Raw genomic sequence first — 18,956 nt, 5'->3', positions numbered from 1 at the left:
AAAAAAGTTATAATTTGGTCATTAAACTAATCGAAAGTTTTCATTTAAGTCACTAGACCGTTAAAATCGATACTCCGATACTCTATGGCTTTCTCTCTTCGCACTACCTGCACCAATCGAAAGCTCTTTTTTCTCGTCTTTTCTACAGTTTAATTTTTTTCACAAAACATCATTAAACGTCACAAATCCGCGAACCAAAATTCAAACAACTTTTTCCTCCGATCTTCGATACTAACCGTCAAATCAAATTGGATTAAATGTATGTTCTTCTACTCGTCGATGAGTACTGATCCACCGTATCAATCGTCGAATCGTCACTTAAAAGTCATTGGGTGAACTTTAAAAAAAAAAACTTAATAACCCAATGACTTAAATAAAAACTTTTGAATAGTTCAGCAACTTAAATGAAAACTTTCGAATAGTTCAATGACCAAATTATAACTTTTTTTAGTTAAGTGATCAAAACAAAAATTTACACATAGTTTAGTGACTAATGGTGTAATTTACCTTAAAATTTTTGAGTTAATTTCATGTTAAAACCATTCAGGTTTAAACCATTTTGAATTCTAATCGTTTCGAGTTTGAGTTGCATAGATTTAGATTGTTGAACTTGTATTGGGAAATCAAATTGACAAATTCCAATTCAAATTGACCGCATAGAATTTTCATATTCAAATCAAAATTAACATCTATAATTCAACTCAAAAGATTCCAACTTCAAAACCATATAATTAACAACAACCTGGAAATTACAACAAAAAGAAATGGCAACAATTCAAAAGAGTCAAGAACACCCAAAGTCACGCCTACACTACCACCAAGCCGGAAAAAGGCACGAGCGCTCCACACCTGCCTTCGCTAAGCCATCAGCCACGGAATTAGCTTCACGAAACACATTAGTCAAAGACACATTTCCGATTGATTTCCAAAGCTGATCAATAATGTTGAAAGTCTTCCATAGCTTCGTAATTAAAACCTTGAAATGACCCTCTGCTGTAATTTTTGCTAGATCATGGCCCAGCACCAGCAATATATATCATATACAGGGTTTTTGCATATAGGTGCAGGGATGGTGCTTATAATTGTTGGTGATCATCGATTGCAGGCCTGCAATTCACTTTTCGGTCGGTGTCTGTTTCGAAAGCAGGAGTATCCTAGGCTTTGTTATCATTGCCAACTAAACATACATTCACATGCATAACCAAATTCCTATATTCAAAAATTTACCATTCTAAATTTGAGTGATATCCATTTAAACATTTTATTATAATAAGTTTATGCGAGATTCTTTTAAATCGAAAGTTGAAATAAAAAAGGGAGAGAAAAATATCAATTCACCGTTGATCATGTCTCGTAGGATATTTATTGAGAAACTTAAGTTTACTTTTTAATCAATGCAACCAATTTCAACACTAAATGAGAGAAAAACAATGTATTCGGTAATCAATTTACCAGGTCACTAGCACAATTTTCTAGTTCTTGATATAGCTTGATCAAATGATTATAGTCTCTTAATTTCTGTCTTTTAACCATAGTAGTTGATTCCCACGATATCTCATCTTAGACATTGTCCTAAATTTGTTATTTACGTAAGTAAATAGATATTTGATGATTAATATTTGTTTCCATTCTAAATCCATTATGATTCTAATCAGAATCCAAATTTTCAATATCTAATCCACAAATAATGAATTTAATATTTATGAATACATGAATAAATACTATTTATATTGTGTTGATATTAAACCTAATCATGGGTCGAGCCACCCATCCAATCCCAAAGGCCCGCCTAAAAAGTACGAGGATTTGTGTAAAAATATAGGCCCAAAAAATGGGATTGGATAAAAAAAGGCCTGTTAACGAGACCGGTCTTGAGTAAGATTTTTTTGGCCCGGGTCTGACTTAGCCTGAATCAACCTAAACTTTTAGGGGCATTTGCTTGCTAAATTGCAACTATCTTAGTGTTATTTAAGTATAAAGATTTTTTTAAAGTTTTTAGTGTATTTGATATATTATATTTTTTAAATTTGTTTTTATATAAAAAATCTAAAAAAAAATTAATATAGACAGGCAGAATCGCGCTCAAGTTTAACATTTTTAATCTGGACTAAGCTTAGGCAGAATGTTAGGCCCATATTTTGGACTAAGCCAAGCTTGAGCTTAGAAAATGGGCCTAACTTTTTGTATTGGCCCGGCCCAAGATATTATATATTTGTATATATAATAATTTATGCTATATATTTTAGATTACTAATTGGTTAAATTATATTTGTATGATTAAAGAAAAAAAATCCGCTTTTTGCAATTTGTAGTAAATGGGGAATGATTGTATACCTGTGGCATGGGGAATGATTGGCTTATATTAGCGTTGACTTGCTTTTTGCCTTTCATTTGCTCTCCCCCAGCTACAATAATAATTGAGGAGAAACTTCAAAGAAAAAAGGCTTAAAATAAGGTGGTAGTCCCTGTATTTCTACTGAATTTGATATTTAATCCTTATATTTAAAAAGTTAAAAATTCAATCCCCCTACTAGTTCAATTTAAAAATCCTTTGCTTTAAAAGAATAGTCTATGTATTGTAACAATTTTTGCATAACGATTTCTCTTAGTTATCTTTGACAACTATCGTGATTTTAAATAAAGCTTTTATCATCTAAGTTATCTTAAGTTCAAGAAAGATGAAAATCATAGCATCGACATTGTTGCTAGTGTAGGGAGACGTGGGCTCGAGTGCGCTGAAACGTACTATCCTCTTATTTAAGAGTTCGGGAGAGGCTATGAGTAGTTTCAGGTATTATATCAAAAAGAGCAAATATGATAAGAATTTATAATGAGATTAATATTTAAAAAAATGCAATTAAGCATCGGTAAACATAATGTTATGTAATAACACAGTTTATGCCGATAGTTAAATGCCTATTATAACCTACTTTACATAGTCTATATAAACACCTCTTTATTAAATTATTTTCACTATCCTGCTCGATATATCACATGCACAATTATTTATATTTATCCTATATAAAAATAAATCGATGTATTTGTTTCTTCAAAATGTATACGATTGAATCAAAATTAAAGTTTCATTTATACATTTAAACCACAATCAAAGTTTATATATCAAGTTGCATATGAAATCAAATTTCATGTATAATTTTGAGATTTATCTCGGGTCTATATTAAATAACCAAACCAATTAAAAATTTAATCCATAATTAAATAACTTTAATCTAAAATTAGATTAAAATTAATGAGACTTGCTTAAGATCTTAAACCCCTAATATCTTTACTTGAAAGATCTTGAAATCTTTATTCTTTTGTGAAACTGCAAGTTGCAATCAACTCTATTCCTTCAAAAGGATTATATAATTTTGGATATTTGTTAAGTAAATTGTTTGAAAGTGTCATTTCTATTAATAAAATTTGATGTACTTTTATGTTATTGTCGAGAAAGACAATCACGAATTTTTTTAAAAATATTTCTTGATGAACCATTACAATTATTTAAACATTTTCAATAGGTTTTTTATTTTAAAAAAAACACACACACTTAAAGTCAATACAATATTCATGATTATATCACTTTCTCATCACTTCAACATGAAAAACACTGGGTCACTGTTGATTAGGTATTATGGATAATAATTTTAAACTTTTTATTTTAAAAATAAATAAATAAAGAGTTATATCTTATATTTTATAAGAAAATTCATTTATATAAAATAAAATTTGAATGAAAAATATGATTAAATTAGTTGAATATTTTGGAAAAAAAAATAACTGGCCAAATAGACTATTTTTGAAGAGAGTGTATAAAAACACATTCAGCTAGATATGCTTTCAATATAGTTAGAAAAAAACACATTTAATTGGACGAACTTACTTAAATATAGTAAATAGAACAGTTAGGTTAAATTCTACTAGAAGGATTAAAAATAATAAGATTTTTTTTTGTGCAAATAGCAAACTGACATAGCATTATACATTTGATAATGTATTTGCCACATAAGCTTTAGAAAATATTATAATTTAGCAAATAGCATTTTGATTAGGATTGAAATTTTAAAATTCAAACAGTATGCAGAGACCAATAGTATAAAATTTGACAGAGTAATTAACTATTTCAACAAACTAATAACATCACAAAGATTAAATTATACCAAATTAAAATAAATAGACTAATTTGAAATTTTGAAAATAATCGAAGGACCAAAAGCAAATTTGAGCACTTTAAGACCTACTTTATAACAGACGAGAAGATCAGCTTATTTCAGAACGTGATATTCACCATAGGAAAAAAAAAAGTACCAAGCAAAACAACAATGGCGGATGGTAGTGAGAAAAATGCAGTGGTGATCAACAAAAAGGTGATATTCAAGGATTATGTTTCCGGGTTTCCAAAAGAATCAGACATGGCGGTCACTGTCGACGAGAATCTAACACTGAAGGTTGCCGGTGATTCTAAAGGCATTCTCGTGAAGAATCTTTACTTATCATGTGATCCTTATATGCGACTTTCGATGACGAACCGAAGTTCAGAAATCTTCGGTACATACACTCCGGGCGCTGTAAGTTACGGATTCAGTCTTTGTTCTTTTATTTTATTCTAGTAGTATGTAAATTTGTTAATTATTATGTTTTGGTCATTTAATTTCAAAAAGTTACTAAATGGTGTGTGAACAGAGAAGGCTATACATTAACAGAAAGTTTTTCAATAGTTTAGTGACAATTTCATAACTTTTTAAAATTAAGTGACTAAAGCAAAATCTTACCAATAATTTAATTTTTGAGTATTTGTAACAAGGTCGGTAGCTAGAGGCCTTGCCTCTAAAAATGGAAATTTGCTCTTTAGACCCTTCTAAAATTAGAATAAAAAACTAAATTCATAATTTATGTATGGTTGATGGATTAATGACGGGATTTTACTTTTTCATTTTTTTGATTAATGGTGTAATTATTTGCAGCCAATAACTGGGTTTGGAGTGGGTAAAGTTATTGATTCAAGAAACCCAGAATTCAAGGAAGGAGATTTGGTTTGGGGATTAACAGGATGGGAAGAGTATTCATTGCTGAAATCAAGTGAAGGGCTCTTTAAAATCCATCATACTGATATACCCCTTTCCTACTATATTGGAATTCTTGGTAGTTTCTTGAAATTATGGTTTCGTTTCCTTTTTCTTTTTATATTATAATTTTGGGACTTAGTCCCTATATTGGGCATAACTCTTCGTCTCTTATTTTTATGCGAAACTACACTAGTAGTCATCCAACTATTAGTGAATTTCTTTTTTAGTTATCCAACTATGAAAGTTACAAAATGATCATTCAACTATTCAACTATGAGTAAATTTCTATTTTTACAAAATGATTAATTGATAAAATTATAATAATAGAAGGATCATATTATATCAAATTAAAATATAATGAGTAAATCTGAAATTTTAACAGGGATGCCTGGTTTGACTGCATATGGAGGATTCTATGAGGTTTGCGCACCAAAGAAAGGGGAATATGTGTTAGTGTCAGCTGCATCTGGTGCTGTTGGACAGCTTGTTGGCCAATTTGCAAAGCTAATGGGTTGCTATGTTGTTGGCAGTGCTGGCACTCAAGACAAGGTTATAAATTTCTTTTAATTTTAAAAATATCGCATCAATGATTTTAAGAGAAAAATGTTAATCATGTTGATAATTTGACTTAAGTTTTTAAATTTAAAAGTTAACAAATTAATTTTTTTTTAAAATAATAATAAAAGGACTAAATTCTAAATATAAAAAATGCAAGGACTCAAACATATTTTAACCAATTATATATATAAGTAGGTGGATGATAAATATGGGTAATAACTCTTTTAAAAACATTAATATTGAAATCTTATGTGGTAGCCTGATGATTTAGGGTGTTCGCCGTCCTAAATGTGGCTTGGGTTTGAGTCGCATTAGTTGCTTTTATTGTTCGGGCTTTACCCTATTATTGTAATTCATAAAAAAATCCTAATAATGTTTTTTTATAGTATGGTCAATTTCATTCTTTGGATAATATTATTTTTATAGTATGGTCAATTTCATCAAAGAATAAGGGGTTTGTAAGTATACTACAGAGCTATAGTAAAATATTAAAGAAATAGATATTTACAAAAAAAGAGACATGTCAATTTTTTAAGGCTACTTGTGGAATAAAAAAGAGTTGCAATATACATACTCACCCATAAATTGATCTTCTTTTATATATATATATATATGCTTCCTTCCATATGAGTATAGCATCACAATTCCTAGTCTTAAATAAACTTGAACCCACATCCTTCTACATTGATAACAATGCCCATACCAATCGAGCTTAGACTAAATCAACTATTTTTACTTTTTAAAATGCTTGTATATGTGTCAATTAAAGAAAATATCCATATATGCAAAATTTCCATGCTATCATGTACCCTATCTATTTTATATATCATTACATTTTGTATATTTAAAAAACTAACTTTCATTTGTTTTGAAAAAAAACAAGGTTGAATTATTGAAGAATAAATTTGGGTTTGATGATGCTTTCAACTACAAGGAAGAGCCTGATTTGAATGCAGCTTTGAAAAGGCCAGTATATATGTGTAGTGATTATTTATCCCAAATGTGTTTTAAGTTAATAGGAAATGATCCAACTGTTTTAGAGTTAATTGCATTGGACACCCTCAATTTATAAATTCAGTTTTGAATTGACCTCTAAACTCCAAAACGTTCTAATGGGATTCTCAAAATATCGTTTCAATTAGGACTTTCTGCTAATCTAGTGGTTAGTTTTAGCATTAAGTGTATCTTGGATCTAATAGTTAGTTTTGGGGGTTAATTAAAATTTTTATAAATTTTGAGAGGTCTAATGAGAATTTTTTTTAAAAAAAAATTGAGAGTTCAATAAAAATTTCAAAAATTTTGAGAGGCTTAATGAGAATTTTAGAAAATTTTAAGAAACTTAATCAAATTTTCAAAATGTTTTACAAACTTACTAAAATTTTCTAATTTTTTTCTGGGTTGGGCGCGATGGCCCCCACCATACTCTTGTTTAAATCCAAGCTAATATTTAATGTTAAAGCCGACTACTAAAGTGGTAGAAAGATCTTGTTGAAATGATATTTTAATTTGAGGATTCGATTAAAATGTTTTGAAGCTTATGAATAGATTTAAAATTTGATCCATAGTTTAGGTACGTTTGAACTCCTATGACTGGCTTGGTGACTAATGATTGTTCATCCTAGATCCCACTTGGGTTCGAACCTTCAAGAGTGCAATGGTAGGCTTTTTTTGGGCAATTCCCCTTTGGATGTAGTTCGTGAAAAAAAAAGTTCGATGGACAACAAAAAATTACATGAATACATAGAAAAAGGAAAAATGATTGACAAGATTCAAATACAAAAACTCTCAAACCATGTTGGGTGATTGATTATCTCAATATATACATTAAACTAACTAAAAAATCACTTCTATAGAGACTTTGTCAATTGGATAGTTTGGATCAGGTCAATTTAGGTTTACATTAGACTATTTCGATTTAGGTCAAGTTAATGTTTGGATATTTCGGATTCAAGTTGTTTAGTTGGACATGTTTGAATTGTCAACTTTCTTTTATGATCCAATAGAATCAAATTATAAATGAGTTCAAGTTGATTGAATCAACTTTTTGAATTCAGGTATTTTCCCGAAGGCATCGACATCTACTTCGAGAACGTCGGGGGTAAAATGTTGGATGCTGTGATTCTCAACATGAGAGTCCATGGTCGCATTGCCGTCTGCGGAATGATCTCACAATACAACCGTGATCAACCTGAAGGGGTACACAATCTAATGTCGATTGTTTACAAGAGAGTTCGAATTGAAGGATTCGCGACAGTTGATTACTATCCACAATATTCGAAATTCTTGGACTTTATACTGCCTTACATTAGAGAAGGGAAGGTAAAGTATGTGGAAGACATTGTTGAAGGTTTGGAGAATGGCCCTGCTGCTATAATCGGGCTCTTTAGTGGTCGCAATGTGGGCAAACAAGTGGTTGTAATTGCCCCGCAATGATTTTAATAAAGGTTTGTATTTGATACATTGACAATATATAATTTGATATGGTGAACTATATTTAGACACATTATCAATAAATTGATTCATAATATGAATTTATGTTAGTTGTTTTTTGTATCTTTCATGTTTATTTTGTTGCCCATATTTGAGTGCGTACCTGTCCCTTCTAATAAGGTCATCTCCAAGACTCGAACTTGTATTGTCTTATTAAAGATGCAATGCGTCTTACTATATATGAAAATAACTAATATTGATTACGTATCACTTTTTTAATTACAATGTTGCTCACCTTTCGGTTAGTTTACATGTTAATGATTCTTTTTTTTATGTCTATTTTGACGTGTTTGATATTTGTACGTGTGCATTTTTTTTTGTGAAGACAATAAAGATCTGTAAATTAAAAAGAGAAAACAAAAAAAAATTGATGGGAGGAAGGAAAAGGAAGGAGGTAATCAATTTATGAGCTGATATTATCGCTGGGCAAAACAAAAAAGAGAAAGCAAACCTAAGAGATTCGGCTCATTTTTAAAAGATCAATCGTTTTTAAAGAGAGATTAATCATTAACTCTTTTAGGTAGATCTATACAAATTCGATGATGTTTTACAAGAATGATCTTTGATGTGGGATCAAACTTGAACAAACAAAATATTTGTTAATATAAGAACTAATTTTGAACTATTTCCTACCCAATCCAATTTTTAATCACCTTTAGTACATTAATGGTCTCTGATATAATCTATTAATTGACTCTCTTTTTTTACATGTAATACTTGGACTTAATTATAAATTTTCAAAAATAATAATGATTTTTGTTCTGAAATAACATTTATTGAAAATCAAATAAAAACCCTAAATGAAATGTGATCTAAAAATATACAAACCTTATCTCAATTTTGGAACTTTAAGATAGGGCTTTGTTGTCCATTCATATTAAGGGATAGGATTCACTATTAAGAAATTATTAGATATTTAATTATTTTATTGAAAAGGAATGATTGATTTTTTTTGTAATGTGTAATTAAAGGGTTAGTATTTATGGTATGGGGTTGGAATTTTAATCTCGTAAATCGCACGATCTTAGGTGATATTTTTGCTTTGGATTTGTCTAAGTCAGTTTAACTCTCGCAAAAGTGAGAATTCTGAAAATATAGTGGAAGCACACTCGAAATGAAAGTGCATCGAAGAACAAAAAAACCAAAGCAAAATAGCACGCCAAGTGTTTGAGTAAATGCTCTCAAATATATTCAGAACTATGAGTGGAATAACAAATGAGGGGGAAGGCCTTTATACAATTGAGTTGCATCGACGGTCAAGATTAGAGCCTATTTACAATTGAGAGTCCTAAGAGATTTAAACTCTATACAATCTTATCCCTTCAGGATTTACACTATTTACCGTGGTAATCTAGCTTTACTGAAGTGTTTCACTAGGCCACCAAAGCTTCAAGAAGATAAGTTTTTTCATGGGTTTCACGAGTCGGGCTAGTTCCATCGAATTAAATGAGCTCCATTTCATCAGTTGACCTTTATGGGACACTTTTTGCACAACCGTCATAGGCTTTGATCCACGGCCTGTGACACTTAGACATTCATTGTAAGAACATTCCTACACCACTCTCGCACTTACTATGCCCAAAGGGACTTGCCCAAATAAAGACCTACCACTACTCCCTTGGATTATTCAAGTTAGAATTATGGTATTTATTTTATTATATGATTATTTTTCTTCATTTTTATTAGTTTATTCATGCTTTCAATCCTTATACTTTTCGCACATTTGAAATTTAGTCTTCTATTTGGATCCTATAAATTTAGTCCCTCTACTTTTTTTTTCATTTAATAATTAAACTTCAATTGATAACAACATCAAAGAAATTCAATTAAAGTACACATGTGAAAACCTAGATAAGCAAATAAAAATGAAAAATCTAGGGTTGTAAGGTCTCCAATTCTGTTTACGATATTATAAGATAAAATGGTTTGACAATGTTATTAAATAAAAAATTAAAAAAAATTAAACTTTTAGAATGAAAAGTAGAATGATTAAATTTCAAATGTGCGAAAAGTATACGGAGTAAAAGCCTAATTAGACCTACTTTATTTTATATCAATCTTAAATGAATTGTGTGCGAATTGTCTATTTTTATGAAATAAATGCTAAGGAAACCATTAAAGTTAGGAAAAGCTAATTACATTTACATTTTAATCAAGTCTAATAAAATAGAACCAACAATTGGTTAGGTGCAATGGTAAGATATATTGACTCCCAGGAGGAGAACGTAGGTTCAAATCTTGGAGATAATATTGTTGGAAAGGATAGGCACGAACCTCGAACATAAATCGTAAAACGAACAGGTCTTGGCTAAAGATTGTTTAATAAATTCATACATGTTTCTTTACATGAAAATGAATGTTACTCATACTCGATTGTAATAGCTTTTTAATGGTGAAAAAGGATTATTATGTGTGATAAACTATTGTAAAAGCTTTTTAATTGTGTAAAATCTATCATAAGGACTAGAACTCAATAAATTTAGTTATCGATTATATAAAAATCTTTAACTAATAAGAAAGGAATCCAACAATTATATTTAAGTTTCAATGATGATCTCCAGGTATTTTCCCAGAGGAATCTATATCTACTTCGAGAACGTTGGAGGCAAAAATGCTGGATGTTGTGCTTCTCAACATGAGACTCCGCGATCGTGTTGCCGTCTGTGGGATGATCTTGCAATACAATCATGATGGACATGAAGGGGTACACAATCTAAGTTCGAATTGAAGGATTCATAACACCCGATTAGAGTCTGCAGTATTCGAGGCTCTTGGATTTATATTGCCTTACATTAAAGAAGGGAAGGTTAAGTATGTGGATGACATTGTTGAAGGGTTGGAGAACGGTCCTGCTACTTTAATAAGACTGTTTAATGGTCACAATGTCGGTAAATAAGTTATTGTAGTTGCTCCAAACCGATTGAATCAGCTTTCTCTCATGTTTTAAAGTTGATATTTGAATCTCAATATGTGTATATGTGAAGATACAAGTTGAATTGATTTTCGATTGTATTAATCGAAGTTTGGTCTTTTGATTTTAAAATCTTTTTGTCAATTTCAGACATGGGTAATTGACTAATTTCTCACAAGTCGTTTTGAGTTCATATTGTTTTATATTTTGTTCTGTCCTCTTCAGTTTCAGATTATTTAGGGTTCAAGTCAAGGTTTGAATTGTTTCAGATCATTATGCCCAGGTTGACGTTTAAGTTGACAAAAAAGACTTAATTGATAGAATAGTAATCATTTGAGGGTTCAATTAGAACATTTTAAAGTTTATGGACTAATCTAGAATCTAAGCCATGGTTCAAGGATATCTAGTGGATTAACCCAAATTAAACCTTTATATGTTGGTAAGTGGTATTGGTTTTGGGTGGAATCAATTTGGGTCTAGTTTTAAAATTTTGGGTAAAGTGAACTATTAGTCATTAAATTTTGGATAAGTTTTCATTAAATTAACTAAAAAAAGTTATAATTTGGTCATTAAACTAATCAAAAGTTTTCATTTAAGTCACTAGACCGTTAAAATCGATACTCCGATACTCTATGGCTTTCTCTCTTCGCACTACCTGCACCAATCGAAAGCTCTTTTTTCTCGTCTTTTCTACAGTTTAATTTTTTTCACAAAACATCATTAAACGTCACAAATCCGCGAACCAAAATTCAAACAACTTTTTCCTCCGATCTTCGATACTAACCGTCAAATCAAATTGGATTAAATGTATGTTCTTCTACTCGTCGATGAGTACTGATCCACCGTATCGGTCGTCGAATCGTCACTTAAAAGTCATTGGGTGAACTTTAAAAAAAAAAAACTTAATAACCCAATGACTTAAATAAAAACTTTTGAATAGTTCAGCAACTTAAATGAAAACTTTCGAATAGTTCAATGACCAAATTGTAACTTTTTTTAGTTAAATGATCAAAACAAAAACTTACACATAGTTTAGTGACTAATGGTGTAATTTACCTTAAAATTTTTGAGTTAATTTCATGTTAAAACCATTCAGGGTTAAACCATTTTGAATTCTAATCGTTTCGAGTTTGAGTTGCATAAATTTAGATTGTTGACCTTGTGAAATCAAATTGACCGCATAGAATTTTCATATTCAAATCAAAATTAACATGTATAATTCAACTCAAAAGATTCCAACTTCAAAACCATACAACAAAAAGAAATGGCAACAATTCAAAAGAGTCAAGAACACCCAAAGTCACACCTACACTACCACCAAGCCGGAAAAAGGCACGAACGCTCCACACCAGCCTTCGCCAAGCCATCAGCCATGGAATTACACATTTCGGATTGATTTCCAAAGCTGATCAATAATGTTGAAAGTCTTCCATAGCTTCGTAATTAAAACCTTGAATTGACCCTCTGCTGTAATTTCTGCTAGATCATGGCCCAGCACCAGCAATATATATTATATACAGTGTTTATGCATATAGGTGCAGGGATGGTGCTTATAATTGTTGGTGATCATCGATTGCAGGCCTGCAATTCACTTTTCGGTCGGGGTCTGTTTCGAAAGCAGGAGTATCCTAGGCTTTGTTATCATTGCCTACAAAACATACATTCACATGCATAACCAAATTCCTATATTCAAAAATTTACCATTCTAACTTTGAGTGATATCCATTTAAACATTTTATTATAATAAGTTTATGTGAGATTCTTTTAAATCGAAAGTTGAAATAAAAAGAGAAAAAAAAATATCAATTCACCGTTGATCATGTCTCGTAGGATATGTATTGAGAAACGTAAGTTTACTTTTTAATCAATGCAACCAGTTTCAACACTAAATGAGAGAAAAGCAATGTATTCAGTAACCAATTTACCAGGTCACTAGCACAATTTTCTAGTTCTTGATATAGCTTGATCAAATGTTTATAGTCTCTTAGTTTTTGTCTTTTAACCATAGTAGTTGATTCCCACAAGATCTCATCTTAGACATTATCGTAACTTTGTTATTTATGCAAGTACATAGATATTTGATGATTAATATTTGTTTCCATTCTGAATCCATTATGATTCTAATCAGAATCCAAATTTTCAGTATCTAATCCACAAATAAGGATTTTAATATTTATGATATATGAATAAATACTATTTATATTTTGTTGATATTAAACCTAATCATGGGTCGAGTCACCCATCCAATACCGAAGGCTCGCCTGAAAAGTACTAGGATTTGTGTAAAAATATAGGCCCAAAAAATGGGATTGGACAAGAAAAAGGCCTGTTAACGAGATAGGTCTCGAGTAATATTTTTTTGGCCCGGGTTTGACTCAGCCTGAACCAACCTAAACTTTCTTTTTTGATGTTTTGCTATTGTTTTGCTATTGTTTTGCTATCATATTACTACTATTTTAGGGGCATTTGCTTGCTAAATTACAACTATCTTGGTGTTATTTAAGTATAAAGATTTTTTTAAAATTTTTGATGTATTTGATATAGTATATTTTTTAAATTTGTTTTTATATAAAAAATTTAAAAAATTTTAATACAGACGGACTGAATCGCGCTCAAGTTTAATATTTTTAATCTAGCCTAAACTTAGGCAGAATGTTAGGCCCATATTTTGAACTAGGCTAAGCCTGAGCCTAAAAAATGGGCCTAAATTTTGGATTGGCCTGGCCCATGATATTATATATTTATATATATAAAATAATTTATGCTATATATTTTAGATTACTAATTGGTTAAATTATATTTGTATGATTAAAGAAAAAAAATCTGCTTTTTGCAATTTGTAGTAAATGGGGAATGATTGTATACCTGAAATCATATTGGCGGTGGCATGGGGAATGATTGGCTTATATTAGCGTTGACTTGCTTTTTGCTCTCCCCCAACTACAATAATAATTGAGGAGAAACTTCAAAGAAAAAAGCTTAAAATAAGGTCTTAGTCCCTGTATTTCTACAGAATTTGATATTTAATCCTTATATTTAAAAAAGTTAAAAATTCAATCCTCCTACTAGTTCAATTTAAAAATCCTTTGCTTTAAAAGAATAGTCTTTGTGTTGTAACAATTTTCGCATAATGATTTCTCTTTGTTATCTTTGACAACTATCGTGATTTTAAATAAAGCTTTTATCATCTGAGTTATCTTAAGTTCAAGAAAGATGAAAATTATGGCATCGACATTGTTGCCAGTGTAGGGGGATGTGAGTTCGAGTGTGCTGAAGCGTCCTATCCTCCTATTTAAGGGTTGGGGAGAGGCTATTAGTAATTCTAGGTATTATATCAAAAAGAGCAAATATGATAAGAACTTATAATGAGATTAATATTTAAAAAATGCAATTAAGCATCGGTAAACATAGTGTTATGTAATAACACAGTTTATGTCGATAGTTAAATGCCTATTATAAGTTACTTTACATAGTCTATATAAACACCTCTTTATTAAATTATTTTCACTATCCTGCTCGATATAGCATCATTTTATGTTTATATATCGCATACACAAATATTTATATTTATCCTATATAAAAATAAATCGATGTATTTGTTTCTTTAAATGCATACGATTGAATCAAAATTAAAGTTTCATTTATACATTTGAACCACAATCAAAGTTTATATATCAAGTTGCATATAAAATCAAATTTCATGTATAATTTTGAGATTTATCTCGGGTCTATATTAAATAACCAAACCAATTAAAAATTTAATCCATAATTAAATAACTTTAATCTAAAGTTAGATTAAAATTAATGAGACTTGCTTAAGATCTTAAACCCCTAATATCTTTACTTGAAAGATCTTGAAATCTTTATTCTTTTGTGAAACTTGCAAGTTGCAATCAACTCTATTCCTTAAAAAGGATTATATAATTTTGGATATTTGTTAAGTAAATTGTTTGAAAGTTTCATTTTTATTAGTAAAATTTGATGTATTTTTATGTTATTGTCGAGAAAGACAATCACGAATTTTTTTAAAAATATTTCTTGATAAACCATATCATTATTTAAACATTTTCAAAAAGTTTTTTATTTAAAAAAACACACACTTAAAAGTCAATACAATATTCATGATTATATCACTTTCTCATCACTTCAACATGAAAAACACTATGGGTCACTGTTGATTAGGTATTATGGATAATAATTTTAAAAATAAATAAATAAAGAGTTATATCTTATATTTTATAAGAAAATTCATTTATCAAAGAAATATAAAATAAAATTTGAATGAAAAATTATAGAAAAATATGATTAAATTAGTTGAATATTTCGGAAAAAAATAACTGGTCAAATAGGCTATTTTTAAAGAGAGTATATAAAAACACGTTCAATACACATTTAATTGGACCAACTTACTTAAATATAGTAAATAGGAAAAGTAAAAACATTTATTAAAATAATTTAAAAAAGTGATGTTAGATTTATTTGTTGTCATATTTTTATTAAAAGAAACAAAAGTGAAAAGTTATATGGCAATTGCTACAAGTAAAAATACACGTGTTAAAACTAAATACATGAATATAAAGGAAAACCTTTTAAAAAGTATTTGTTTCCCTTTTTAGCTCTCTTTTTGTTGGTGGGTTTAGTGATTGGAATACTTATCTCTAATCAATCAAATTGTAATAGATTATTATGGGTCGAGTACGTTGAAACGTATTATCTTTTTATTTATGAGTTGGAGAGGAACTATAGGTAGTTCTAGATATTGTATAAAAAAAACCAGATATGATTAGAACCTATAATGAGATTGTTAAAAATTTTTGATTAATTATGTAGAGAAATAGAACACGTGCATAAAAAAAATAAGATCGAATTCTGCTATTAATCTTTGTATGATACGTTATACTGTTTCAAAATTTGAAAATTTATTCTTATCTCAAACGTTAGTTATTAAATTCTTATATAGATTATCATGTGTGTAATATAATGTCAACTTATTATTGTCATTTTAATTAATTGATTTAATGTTGTTGTTTGGGATAGTATTGAAATTTCAAAATTCAGAAAGTATAGAGGCAAAAAATGATCAAATCGAAGAAAAGAAACTAAATTCAAAACTTACACATAATATAACACTAATGATAGAAATTTGATAGAGAGCAAAATTGATTAAATTAGAGTACAAGAGCTAAGGGTGGGTTTGGATGGACGATTGGGTGCGGTGCGGTGCGTTTAGCTTACTTTTTGTCTCACGCTACAGTATCTAATCTCACCGCCACCGCTATTTTTACACTAACCGCAGGTAAACGCCCTACCCATCCAAACCCACTCTAAATCCACATCTTAACCAAATAATAAAATTTTCATGTAAAATAGGAAAATAATTCTAGGTGGAGTTTATAGTGTGACAAGTGACGAGTCTCGTTAGTTTACACGTCGGCATTTTAATCGCAATAAATTCAAACCTAAATATTTTTTTTTCTTTTATGATATTAGAGGGCATAAATATAAATTACCACCTCTACACTCCATTCTTATTAATTATAATTTTACTATTTTTTTCCTCAAAAGACAAAAAAAAGTAAATACATAGTTTGGGTAGGATGATGACCACTCTAAATTAATTAGAAGGAATTTATGGGTGTAATTGATATTAATTGCTTAAGTCAAAGATTTACGCTTTCAACAGATATAAAATTACATGCGACAATCATTTTCTGTTCATTAAAATTAACAAATTTTGTTAATTGAGTCTTAGCTCGATTAGTATGGGTATTGTTGTCAATGCAGAAGGACGTCGGTTCGAGTGCGCTGAAGCGCATTATCCTCTTATTTATGGGTTGGAGAGAGGCTTTAGGTAGTTTTAAATATTGTGTCAAAAAGAACAGATATAATCAGAACTTATAATGAGATTATTCAAAAAAAATTAACGAAACTACATAAGTCATTTTAGCCTTTTATTTAATTTTTTACCTCTTTAGTCACTGAACTTGGTCTATTTGTCTAATCACCCCAAAATGAATGGAAAAGTTAAGGTTTGTTAACTTTACTGACATGGCATGCACATGAATTATCATATTATATCCCGCCAACAATTAATTAAATTTAAAATTTTAAAAAATTCAAAAATATTATAAAAATGTATTTTTTAAAATATATTTATATATTTTTTTAATATTTTTAATTGTTAAAAATTGATTAATTACTTACATGCGGTGTACATGTGCACTACCATGTGGATTTCACATCAACACAATTAACAAACATTAAATTTTTCATCCATTTTGAGGTGATTAGATAAACAATGCAAGTTCAAAGGTATAATGGGTGAAAAAATAAATAGGAGCTAAAATAACTTTTTATATAAAATTAAAGGGTTAAATAAGTCATTATGCCAAAAATAAATGAGTCTTCGGTTAAAATTATTAAGTTGACATTGTAAAGATCATGGTACTTTAGGTTCGAATTCTCCATAGTGATATTTTATATATAAATATAAAAGGATGAAAATACCCTTATATTAATATTTGTTACTTTGTAAAAGCAATAAGTTTTTAGTCATTTATCAATCGGTGTCTAGTTGACTTATAACACCAACTCAATTAAGAACTTAAATAATATTTTAGATATAGATTATTATTTAAAGGCTTAATTTATGATTTGATCCCTGAAATGTATTTATTTTTCCACTTTGGTTGAAATGGTTAAGTTGAAATTATAAAGATTATCGTACTTTAGGCTCAAATACCACTATAGTAATATATTATAAGAATCTAAAATAACAAAAATACCATCATATTAATATTTGTTACTTTGTAAAAATAATAGGTTTTTAATTCATTAGAATTTTAAAATTATCATCTAAAGACTTAAATTACGATTTCATCTCTTAAATATATTTAATCTACCACTTTGGTGCTTAAATATACATCAATTTGGTCCGTAACTTTTCATTTAATAAAATATTTTTTAAAAACTACCCTAAACTCGTCCCAATCGCAACACCTCCTCTATTCAACTTCCACATCGCTCATATTAATTTCACTTTTTGATACAATACTTTAAACTACCTATAATCCCTCCTCAACTCTTAAATAAGAGGATAATACGCTTCAACACATTCGAAACCACGACCTCCTAATCGACTTAAGACTCAATCAATTTTTATTTTATAATTTTTGAAAATATATATTTAATAAAGGAAGGTCCTCATACACGTATTTATTAGCTAAAATTGGCACCTCTATTTCTCTTGATAATGTTAAAAAGATTAAATAAAAGCTACAATGAAATGATACTTTAAATAGATAAATACCATATAGCGAAAAATCGCATAAACTTTATACATCAAATCAATTTGACATTATTTAAGAAGGTGACATCCTCATCATATTTCATTTTTCCCTTTCAAATCAAATAGTGATAATAAATTTAACTCCTAATTTAAAAAAAACTTTTACCTTAGGTAAGATCTCTTGGCATTCGTGCTTTTCCACGTAGTTGGGAGACAAAAATCCAACCTGTTACAAACTTAAAAAAAAAAAAGAAAGAGGGACGAATTCTGATGTGAAAGAAAAATATTACTTCTTAATTTACATTGGTTTACATAGCCTATTCATGATAGAAATTAGATACGGAAAAATATAATATGATATGATATTATGCTAATAAATTAGATAAAATAAGGAAATATATTATATGATATGAATTAATTATGCAAGATATTACATTAACATAACCAAAGACATCGGCTCTACATGAACCCCATGTGTTGGCCTGATAGTCAAGGTGTTCACGTGCAGCTTAAGTTCAAGTCGCTATAGTCGTGTTGCTATTAGGGCTCTGCCCTCTTCTTATAGTTCACCTAAAAAAGAAGATTTCACGTGGTTCAAAGAGTTATAATAATAATTAACTAGAAGATAATAAAAATTTTAAAA

General features: G+C 29.3%; 1 protein-coding gene across 1 annotated transcript; it reads left to right on the top strand.

The window, feature by feature from the left end:
• Positions 1 to 4,268: 4,268 nt before the first annotated feature.
• Positions 4,269 to 8,164, top strand: LOC107903502 (2-alkenal reductase (NADP(+)-dependent)). The gene is made up of 5 exons (XM_016829576.2): positions 4,269 to 4,568; positions 4,965 to 5,142; positions 5,449 to 5,615; positions 6,508 to 6,590; positions 7,679 to 8,164. Exons 1-5 carry the CDS (start codon positions 4,323 to 4,325, stop codon positions 8,055 to 8,057), a joined length of 1,053 nt encoding a protein of 350 aa, XP_016685065.1. The 5' UTR covers positions 4,269 to 4,322; the 3' UTR covers positions 8,058 to 8,164.
• The last annotated feature ends 10,792 nt before the right edge of the window (positions 8,165 to 18,956 follow it).

Source organism: Gossypium hirsutum, chromosome D02 (genome assembly GCF_007990345.1).
Source record: "Gossypium hirsutum isolate 1008001.06 chromosome D02, Gossypium_hirsutum_v2.1, whole genome shotgun sequence".
In the NCBI taxonomy this organism is placed as follows: Eukaryota; Viridiplantae; Streptophyta; class Magnoliopsida; order Malvales; family Malvaceae; genus Gossypium; species Gossypium hirsutum.
Note: the sequence above shows the minus strand (reverse complement) of the source record. Positions and strands in the feature narration are given on the sequence as shown.

Excerpts from the sequence above, each read along its gene's own strand:
- LOC107903502 (XM_016829576.2), top strand. The coding sequence starts at position 4,323 with ATGGCGGATGGTAGTGAGAAAAATGCAGTGGTGATCAACAAAAAGGTG. Across the intron at positions 5,143-5,448 it reads CTACTATATTGGAATTCTTG|GGATGCCTGGTTTGACTGCA; the intron begins GTAGTTTCTTGA and ends AAATTTTAACAG. Across the intron at positions 5,616-6,507 it reads GTGCTGGCACTCAAGACAAG|GTTGAATTATTGAAGAATAA; the intron begins GTTATAAATTTC and ends AAAAAAAACAAG.